Source organism: Entelurus aequoreus, linkage group LG02, assembly GCF_033978785.1.
Source record: "Entelurus aequoreus isolate RoL-2023_Sb linkage group LG02, RoL_Eaeq_v1.1, whole genome shotgun sequence".
Taxonomy (NCBI): domain Eukaryota; kingdom Metazoa; phylum Chordata; class Actinopteri; order Syngnathiformes; family Syngnathidae; genus Entelurus; species Entelurus aequoreus.
Window position 1 is genome coordinate 94,518,050 of NC_084732.1, and position 11,424 is coordinate 94,529,473.

The window sequence follows — 11,424 nt, forward strand, 5'->3', positions numbered from 1 at the left end:
CGTCAGAACCCAACATTGATTAAACGTCCTCAAAAAGCATGTTGTTTCAACGTTATGTTTGAGGTGTTCAATATCAGCACCTAATTCAACAAGTTCTCAACGTTGTTTTAATGTCTCGTGTCTACTCGGTCGGTTTCTGCCTTTTTGTGTCGCGGACTCGCATCTGGGCCGTCCGCATGAGAGGCGAGCGTGCTAACCACCGAGCTAAAAGCCCAAGTTTGCATCTGTGAAGTATTCAAATATTCAAATACATATATTTGTATATTTATCCATTACAGTATTTTTGTAAACATTGAATACTTTTCTCTTGACTTTTTTTTAAATATATTTTTTATTTTTTTTACAACATTTTCATCATGTGGGCGGGGCCTCCTCTGAAGGGTATGATAGAAGCCTTTTTATTGGACAGTGTCAGAGAATGGCGTGACCACAGTTAACAATTGGAGGGAAATACCACATAGGAGTGGGCGATACTCACCAATAAAAATATTGTGCATAAAAAATAAAAATAAAAATAAAAAAATATTAGTATTTTGGACCAAAACAGTTTTTTCTTTGTTTGAAATTATTTTATTTTCATTTCAAATACAATATTTTGTTTGCAAAAAAATTTTGGAGCTGCAATTTTTTCAAAATTGTTGCAAATCGATGTTTTTGTTTGGTTGCACAAAAAGACACACACTTCTTCACAGTACTACGCCACAAATTGATGTTGTAATTTAATAAAGGAATACAAGTGTTATCGTGTTGTCATATCGCATTGTTGTTTGTAATAACAATGATTACAAATCTCTAATCAACTACTGCATTTGCACTAAATCTGCTATTTTGTCTAGCTGGGTTTCTGTTGCCATAAAGAGCTTTATTTTGTTCCCTCCGGAGTAAAAATGGATTTGTGTTGTGGTGATACTGTGCCTCATTACGGTAGCTTGGTGTCTCTCCAAGGACTTATTAAGGATTAAGTACATCAGAGAGTGCCAGCATGCACCTACAGCATCTTCTGTGGTCCAGTCTCCAAGCACAGCTCTTTCACCTTTAGCTCCCTTTATGTTCATGTGGAGCATCGCTGGGTTGTATTGTGTAGAGAAAGACATCGGTAAGAGTGAAGTTAGCTTTTTCAGTCAGCTTATTGTTATTTGTAGTACATACAAATACATATGTTTAAATACCAGAAAACACATCAGCCCACGTGGCCTTTTTAGACCTCATAAAGTGGAGTCTCCTCCAACAGGGATGGATATGCCACATACATGCTAATGATTAGCATTAGCGATTGTACATGGCGATTTTTAGCACCTCCAAATTTGGTAATTAAAACTTTAACTAAGATGCAGGTACACTCAAACAGCTGATTCAAAATAGATGTTGTTTCAATGTTGTATTTTTGTTGTCGAATATTGGATGGGAAATGACCAAATTTCCAATAGTCAAATTTGAATTCAAAATTGATTAAACGTCGACAAAAATTAATGTTTTCAATGTTGTATTTTCGTTGTAGAATTTCGGTTGGAAAATGACCAAAATTCAATGGTCAGATGAACGTTAGAACCCAACATTGATAAATGTCATCAAAAAGATGTTGTGTTGTTGTTGTAGGATATTGCTTGGAAAATGACCAAAATTCAATGGTCAAATGAACGTTAGAACCCAACATTAAATACACAATGTCAAAAAGATGTTGTTTCAATGTTATATTTTTGTTGTAGAATATTGGTTGAGAAATGACCAAAATTCAATGGTCAAATGAACATTAGAACCCAACATTAAATACACAATGTCAAAAATATGTTGTTTCAATGTTGTATTTTGGCTGTAGAATATTGGTTGAGAAATGAGCAAAATTCAATGGTCAAATGAACGTCAGAACCCAAGATTGATAAAACGTCCTCAAAAAGATGTTTCGATGTTGTATTTTTGTTGTTGGATATTGGATGGAAAATTACCAAAATTAAATTGTCAAATGAACGTCAGAACCCAACATTGAATAAACATAGTCAAAATTATGTTGTTTCAATGATGTGTTTTTGTTGTAGAATATTGGTTGAAAAATGACCAAAATTCAATGGTCGGATAAACGTCAGAACCCAACATTGAATAAAAGTTGTAAAAAATATGTTTTAATGTTGTATTTTTGTTGTAGAATATTAGTTGAAAAATGACCAAAATTCATTGGTCATATCAACGTCAGAACCCAACATTGAATACACAATGTCAAAAAGATGTTGTTTCAATGTTGTATTTTTGTTGTAGAATATTGGTTGAGAAATGACCAAAATTCAATGGTCAAATAAATGTCAGAACCTAAGATTGATAAAACGTCCTCAAAAAGATGTTTCAATGTTGTATTTTTGTTGTTGGATATTGGATGGAAAATTACCAAAATTCAGTTGTCAAATGAACGTCAGAACCCAACATTGAATAAACATAGTCAAAATGATGTTATTTCAATGATGTGTTTTTGTTGTAGAATATTAGTTGAAAAATGACCAAAATTCAATGGTCGGATAAACGTCAGAACCCAACATTGAATAAAAGTTGTAAAAAATATGTTTTAATGTTGTATTTTTGTTGTAGAATATTAGTTGAAAAATGACCAAAATTCATTGGTCATATCAATGTCAGAACCCAACATTGATTAAAAAAAACGTTGTCAAAAAACATGTTGTTTCAATGTTGTATTTTCGTTGTTGGACATTGGATGGAAAATGACCAAAATTCAATGGTCGGATAAACGTCAGAACCCAACATTGAATACAAGTTGTAAAAAATATGTTTTAATGTTGTATTTTTGTTGTAGAATATTAGTTGAAAAATGACCAAAATTCATTGGTCATATCAACGTCAGAACCCAACATTGATTAAAAAAAACGTTGTCAAAAAACATGTTGTTTCAATGTTGTATTTTCGTTGTTGGACATTGGATGGAAAATGACCAAAATTCAATGGTCGGATAAACGTCAGAACCCAACATTGAATACAAGTTGTAAAAAATATGTTTTAATGTTGTATTTTTGTTGTAGAATATTAGTTGAAAAATGACCAAAATTCATTGCTCATATCAACGTCAGAACCCAACATTGAATAAACGTCATCAAAAATATGTTGTTTTAATGTTGTATTTTTGTTGTTGAATATTATTTGGAAAACGACCAAAAGGAAATCGTCAAATGAATGTCAGAACCCAACATTGATTAAAAAAACGTTGTCAAAAAACATGTTGTTTCAATGTTGTATTTTCGTTGTTGGACATTGGATGGAAAATGACCAAAATTCAATCGTCAAATGAACGTCAGAACCAAACATTGATTCAACGTCGTCAAAATTTGTTGCTTCAATGTTGTAGAATTGTGGTTGAAAAATGACCAAAATTCAATGGCAAGATAAACGTTAGAACCCAATATTGAATAAACGTTGTCAAAAATATGTTGTTTCAATGTTGTATTTTTGTTGTATAATATTGGTTGGAAGATGACCGAAATTCACTGGTCAAATGAACGTCAGAACCCAACATTGAATAAACGTTGTTAAAAATATGTTTTTTCAATGTTATATTTGTGTTGTAGAATATTAGTTGGAAAATGACCAAAATTCAATGGTCAAATCAACGTCGGATACCCAACATTCATTAAACGTCGTCAAAAATATGTTGTTTCAATATTGTAGAATAGTGGTTGAAAAATGACCAAAATTCAATGGCAAGATGCACGTTAGAACCCAATATTGAATAAACATCGTCAAAAATATGTTGTTTCAACGTTGTATTTTTGTTGTAGAATATTGGTTGGAAAATGACCAAAATTCAATGGTCAAATGAACGTCAGACACCCAACATTGATTACATGTCATCAAAAAGATGTTGTTTCAATGTTGTAAAATATTGGTTGGAATATAACCAAAATTCAATAGTCAAATGAACGTCAAAACCCAACATTGAATAACCGTTGTCAAAAAGATGTTGTTTCAATGTTGTATTTGTGTTGTAGTATATTAGTTGGAAAATGACCAAAATTCAATGGTCAAATCAACGTCGTGAAAAATATGTTGTTTCAATGTTGTGTTTTTGTTGTAGGATATTGGTTGGAAAATGACCAAAATTCAATGGTCAAATGAACGTCAAATACTCAACATTGAGTAAACGTCGTCAAATATATGTTGTTTCAATGTTGTATTTTTGTTGTAGGACATTGGATGGAAAATGACCGAAATTCAATCGTCAAATCAACGTCAGAACCCAACATTGATTCAACGTCGTCAAAAAGATGTTGTTTCAATGTTGTAGAATAGTGGTTTAAAAATGAACAAAATTCAATGGCAAGATGCACGTTAGAACCCAATATTGAATAAACATCGTCAAAAAGATGTTGTTTCAATGTTGTAGACTAGTGGTTGAAAAATTACCAAAATTCAATGGCAAGATGCACGTTAGAACCCAATATTGAATAAACGTCGTCAAAAAGATGTTTTTTCAATGTTGTATTTTTTTTGTAGGACATTGGATGGAAAATGACCAAAATGTAATGGTCAAATGAACGTCAGAACCCAACATTGATTCAACGTCGTCAAAAATATGTTTCAATGTTGTGTTTTTGTTGTAGGATATTGGTTGGAAAATGACCAAAATTCAATGGTCAAATGAATGTCAAATACTCAACATTGATTAAACGTCGTTAAAAAGATGTTGTTTCAATGTTGTAGAATAGTGGTTGAAAAATGACCAAAATTAAATGGCAAGATGAACGTTAGAACCCAATATTGAATCAACGTCGTCAAAAATATGTTGTTTCAATGTTGTATTTGTGTTGTAGAATATTAGTTGGAAAATGACCAAAATTCAATGGTCAAATGAACGTCAGACACCCAACATTGATTACATGTCATCAAAAAGATGTTGTTTCAATGTTGTAAAATATTGGTTGGAATATAACCAAAATTCAATAGTCAAATGAACGTCAAAACCCAACAATGAATAACCGTTGTCAAAAAGATGTTGTTTCAATGTTGTATTTGTGTTGTAGAATATTAGTTGGAAAATGACCAAAATTCAATGGTCAAATCAACGTCGTGAAAAATATGTTGTTTCAATGTTGTGTTTTTGTTGTAGGATATTGGTTGGAAAATGACCAAAATTCAATGGTCAAATGAATGTCAAATACTCAACATTGATTAAACGTCGTTAAAAAGATGTTGTTTCAATGTTGTAGAATAGTGGTTGAAAAATGACCAAAATTCAATGGCAAGATGAACGTTAGAACCCAATATTGAATCAAGGTCGTCAAAAATATGTTGTTTCAATGTTGTATTTGTGTTGTAGAATATTAGTTGAAAAATGACCAAAACTCAATGGCAAGATGCACGTTAGAACCCAATATTGAATAAACGTCGTCAAAAAAATGTTGTTTCAACGTTTGTATTTTTATTGTATAATATTGGTTGGAAGATGACCGAAATTCACCGGTCAAATGAACGTCAGAACCCAACATTGAATAAATGTTGTCAAAAATATGTTGTTTCAATGTTGTATGTGTGTTGTAGAATATTAGTTGGAAAATGACCAAAATTCAATGGTCAAATGAACGTCAGAACCCAACATTGATTCAACGTCGTCAAAAATACGTTGCTACAATGCTGTGTTTTTGTTGCATGGTATTGGTTGGAAAATGACCAAAATTCAATGGTCAAATGAACGTCAGAACCCAACATTGAATAAAGGTTGTCAAAAAGTATGTCGTTCCAACCTTAAGTTTGAGTTGCGGGGCGGTATAGCCCGGTTGGTAGATTGGCCGTGCCAGCAACTTCAGGGTTCCGGGTTCGATCCCTGCGTCCGCCATCCTTGTCACTGGTTTAAATGCAACTTAGATATTGGGTTTCACTACATAAAGCGCTTTGAGTCACTAGAGAAAAAGCGCTATATAAATATAATTCACTTGACTTCACTTCACGATGTAATTCCACAACTTCTCAATGTTGTTTCAATGTGTTGTGCCTGCCGGGTTCGCAGTGCGTCACAGTACATCCCATACATGGGTAAAAAGAAGAGTTGTGATCAAACACGTTTAAAAAAAGCGACTCCCCGTGTCGAGCGTCAACAAAAAAACGTGTCCCGTGTTTGTGCCCACAGGTGAGCACCTGCACGTGTGTCCTCAGGGGTACACCTGCTGCACGTCTGACATGGAAGACAAACTCCACCAGCAGAGCAAGCTGGAGTTTGAGAAGCTGGTGGAGGAGAGCAGCAGCGACATGAGGGCCATGTTTGTTTCCAGGCACAAAAAGTTTGACGGTAAGTCGGAGAAGATTTTATTTTTTTATTTTTTTATTTTTGAATATGATGCATCCATTTCCCAGACAGCCTTTTTAGCGAATGCATTCAGGCGACGCCTGTCAGACGTCATGTTCGCAGAATCCTGATGGAATGATGAATAATTAGGATGGCTGGTATTAATAAGAGATGGACAGACTGCTTAGTTTGAAGGCTTTTCCCTTTCCCTGGTCTCTTTGGTACACTTGTAGACACATGCTGGCTTGTGTTCGACACCTTTTACCCATAATGCTTTGCTGCAGTGAGATGTACACAACATTGCCAAAAGTATTCGGTCACCTGCCTTGACTATGTTTTCAGCACAAACCCGTTCAAGATTAGACAAACAAACAGTGTACAGGGTTACAGAACAGGAACGCTGATGGGTCGCCAAAGGCGCCCCGTAAAAGATACGAAAAAGGTCAAACGCTGGGGAAGAAGATGAGTAAAAAAATACAATCCGGACTGGGCTCCTAAAGGGGCCTAGTCTGGAGTGGGAAAAAACCTCCATGCCATGCACACATAAACACGTTACATTTAATGACGACAACTCGCAACAGAGGGGCGGGGAGTTGGAGCCCTGGAGGTCGACTGCTGCTATGAAGCGCTGCCAGCCGTCCATCACCCCGAGGGGAAACAAGCGGTGGTGAAGGCGTGGGGTGGGGGACGGGGGTTGTGTGTGTATGTGCCCATTGTCTTGGGTATGATGATGTAATGTTCATAGGCTGGGGCTGTTCTGCATGCAAGCAAAAGTTCGACTCCAGGTGTTGTTGAGGAGGGAGGGAGGTCAAAAGGGGTGTGTTTTCAGAACAGCCTGTTCCTGTTCACAGCGTCAAGGCCATTCGAGGGAGTCAAATCGTAGATTAGGATGTTTTTTTTTCCGCGAGCAGACATTACAATGACTTGTCTGTTCTATTCGTCCATGCTGGCTGCTCTCGTATTAAATGTTTCCTTTTCAGCAAGCTTCTCCTTGATGTGATCCATCTTGCGATTCAGTTCAGAAATATATTAACTTGAAGTGCCATCCCATTGGACAGACTGCTTAGTTTGAAGGCTTTTCCCTTTCCCTGGTCTCTTTGGTACACTTGTAGACACATGCTGGCTTGTGTTCGACACCTTTTACCCATAATGCTTTGCTGCAGTGAGATGTACACAACATTGCCAAAAGTATTTGGTCACCTGCCTTGACTATGTTTTCAGCACAAACCCGTTCAAGATTAGACAAACAAACAGTGTACAGGGTTACAGAACAGGAACGCTAAAAGATACGAAAAAGGTCAAACGCTGGGGAAGAAGATGAGTAAAAAAATACAATCCAGACTGGGCTCCTAAAGGGGCCTAGTCTGGAGTGGGAAAAAACCTCCATGCCATGCACACATAAACACGTTACATTTAATCACGACAACTCGCAACAGAGGGGCGGGGAGTTGGGGCCCTGGAGGTCGACTGCTGCTATGAAGCGCTGCCAGCCGTCCATCACCCCGAGGGGAAAAAAGCGGTGGTGAAGGCGTGGGGTGGGGGACGGGGGGTGTGTGTGTATGTGCCCATTGTCTTGGGTATGATGATGTAGTGTTCATAGGCTGGGGCCGTTCTGCATGCAAGCCCCAGGCTGATGTAACAGTTGGTTGGGGGGCGCAAAATAAATGAAAATAACATAACGTTCTGCATGCAAGCAAAAGTTCGACTCCAGGTGTTGTTGAGGAGGGAGGGAGGTCAAAAGGGGTGTGTTTTCAGAACAGCCTGTTCCTGTTCACAGCGTCAAGGCCATTCGAGGGAGTCAAATCGTAGATTAGGATGTTTTTTTTTCCGCGAGCAGACATTACAATGACTTGTCTGTTCTATTCGTCCATGCTGGCTGCTCTCGTATTAAATTTTTCCTTTTCAGCAAGCTTCTCCTTGATGTGATCCATCTTGCGATTCAGTTCAGGAATATATTAACTTGAAGTGCCATCCCATTGGACAGACTGCTTAGTTTGAAGACTTTTCCCTTTCCCTGGTCTCTTTGGTACACTTGTAGACACATGCTGGCTTGTGTTCGACACCTTTTACCCATAATGCTTTGCTGCAGTGAGATGTACACAACATTGCCAAAAGTATTTGGTCACCTGCCTTGACTATGTTTTCAGCACAAACCCGTTCAAGATTAGACAAACAAACAGTGTACAGGGTTAGAGAACAGGAACGCTGATGGGTCGCCAAAGGCGCCCCGTAAAAGATACGAAAAAGGTCAAACGCTGGGGAAGAAGATGAGTAAAAAAATACAATCCAGACTGGGCTCCTAAGGGGGCCTAGTCTGGAGTGGGAAAAAACCTCCCTGCCATGCACACATAAACACGTTACATTTAATGACGACAACTCGCAACAGAGGGGCGGGGAGTTGGGGCCCTGGAGGTCGACTGCTGCTATGAAGCGCTGCCAGCCGTCCATCACCCCGAGGGGAAACAAGCGGTGGTGAAGGCGTGGGGTGGGGGAGGGGGTGTGTGTCTGTAAGTGCCCATTGTCTTGGGTATGATGATGTAGTGTTCATAGGCTGGGGCCGTTCTGCATGCAAGCCCCAGGCTGATGTAACAGTTGGTTGGGGGGCGCAAAATAAATGAAAATAACATAACATAACAAGAAAAAGTTTGACTCCAGGTGTCGTTGAGGAGGGAGGGAGGTCAAAAGCGTCCATCCTTGAGGTGTCCTCGGGGGTGTTTTCAGAACAGCCTGCTCCTGTTGTTCACAGCGTCAAGGCCATTCGAGGGAGTCAAATCGTAGATTGGGATATTTTTTTTCTTCCGCGAGCAGACATTACAATGACTTGTCTGTTCTATTCGTCCATGCTGGCTGCTCTCGTATTATATTTTTCCTTTTCAGCAAGCTTCTCCATAATGTGATCCATCTTGCGATTCAGTTCAGAAACATATGAACTTGAAGTGCCATCCCATTATTAACCCATAGGGTTCAATATGATGTTGGTTTACCTTTTGCAGCTGTTACAGCTTCCTCTTCTGGGAAGGCTGTCCACAAGGTTGTGTGTTTATAGGAATTTTCCACCATTCTTCCAAAAGCGCATTGGTGAGGTCACACACTGATGTTGGTGGAGAAGGCCCTGGCTCTCAGTCTCCGTTCTAATTCATCCCAAAAGGTGTTCTATCGGGTTCAGGTCAGGACTCTGTGCAGGCCAGTCAAGTACATCCACAACAGACTCTGTCAACCATGTCTTTATGGACCTTGCTTTACGCAATGGTGCACAGTCATGTTGGAAGAGGAAGGGGCCCGCTCAAAACTGTTGCCACAAGGTTGGGAGCATGGAATTGTCCACAATGTTTTGGTATCCTGGAGCATTCAAAGTTCCTTTCACTGGAACTAAGGGGCCGAGCCCAAATCCTAAAAAAACAACCTCACACCATAATTCCTCCACCAAATTTCACACTCGGCACAATGCAGTCCGAAATGTACCGTTCTCCTCCAAACCCAGACTGGTCCATCAGATTGCCAGATGGAAAAGCGTGATTCATCAGTCCAGAGAAGGCATCTCCACTGCTCTAGAGTCCAGTGGCGACGTGCTTTAAACCGCTGCATCCCACGCTTTGCATTGGACTCGGTGATGCATGGCTTAGATCCAGCTGCTCGGCCATGGAAACCCATTCCATGAAGCTCTCTGCGTACTGTACGTGGGCTAATCGGAGCTCTGTAGCAACTGCCTGTGCAGAAAGTCGGCGACCTCTTTGCACTATGCACTTCACCATCCGCTGACCCCTCTCTGTCAGTTTACGTGGCCTACCACTTGGTGGCTGAGTTGCTGTTGTTCCCAAACTTTACCATTTACTTATAATAAAGCCGACAGTTGACTTTGGAATATTTAGGGTCGAGGAAATTTCACGACTGGATTTGTTGCACAGGTGGCATCCTATGACAATCACTGAGAGCGGCCCATTCTTTTACAAATGGTCTCCATGCCTAAGTGCTTGATTCTATACACCTTGACTGGCCTGCACAGAGTCCTGACCTGAACCCGATACAACACCTTCGGGATGAATTAGAACGGAGAGGGCCAAGTGATTAGGACACCTGATTCTGATCATTTGGATGGGTGGCCAAACACTTTTGGAAATATAGTGTTTAATAATGTTCTTCTAATTGCATTTTCTTTCTTTGCATCAACCCATTACCGATAGGTATAACGGGCAGTGAGAACTTAACAGAATAGTAAAAAGATTACAATCGTCTATTTATAACCGAGGACCATTTTCAATAAAATGTTCTCTAAAAAGGGTCATTGTACCCTGAGTAGAAAAAAAAACCCTATTTTTAAAATACCTTTCAACCAAAGTCTGTCTGAGCCGTGTTATTCTGCACAAGATGTTAGGAATTGGTGTTGGTGCCAATTCTTTTGATACGGATAGGTTATGGGTCTTTAATTATGCTCTTAACGCACAGCTGCCAAATAAAAGGCTCGTTTTATGTGTTTTCATGCGTCAATAAAGTATTTCATCTTTTCATACTAAACCTATGTACTGTATGCATTTTAAACTTTATTTTTATCTTATACAGGGAGTGCAAAAAAAATAGTACATTATCATATATTCTTGTCAAAGACATTTACAGTGTTTTTCGGGCTATAAGGCGCACTTAAAATCCTTTCATTTTCTCAAAAATTGACAGTGCGCCTTATAACCCGGTGCGCCTAATGTATGGAATAATTCTGGTTGTGCTTACCGAGCTCGAAGCCATTTGATTTGGTACATGGTGTAATGATAAGTGTGACCACTAGATGGCAGTCACACATAAGAGATACGTGTGGACTGCAATATGACGCCTGTAAACAACACCAAAACGTGTTCCATTGAAAATAAAGAACATCATTTTTGTTGTCACATTTTGACCAAAGAACCACCATTACATGTTATGTAGACCAGTGGTCCTCAACCACCGGGTACCAATCGGTCCGCGGACCGATTGGTACCGGGCCGCACAAGAAATAAAAAAAAAACTTTTTTTTTTTTTTTTTTTTTTTAAAAATAAAATCAACATAAAAAAACACAATATATACATTATATATCAATATAGATCAATACAGTCTGCAGGGATACAGTCCGTAAGCACACATGATAGTATTTATTTATGTAAAAAATAAATAAATAAAT

General features: G+C 38.5%; 1 protein-coding gene across 1 annotated transcript in view; it reads left to right on the forward strand.

Moving 5' to 3' along the window:
- The window catches only part of LOC133642582 (glypican-6-like), a 414,767-nt gene that overhangs the window by 196,318 nt on the left and 207,025 nt on the right, over positions 1 to 11,424 (forward strand). Inside the window, exon 2 of the mRNA XM_062036862.1 lies at positions 6,119 to 6,277. Within this exon, the coding sequence (XP_061892846.1) occupies positions 6,119 to 6,277 (159 nt within the window). The remainder of the gene's footprint in view (positions 1 to 6,118; positions 6,278 to 11,424) is intronic.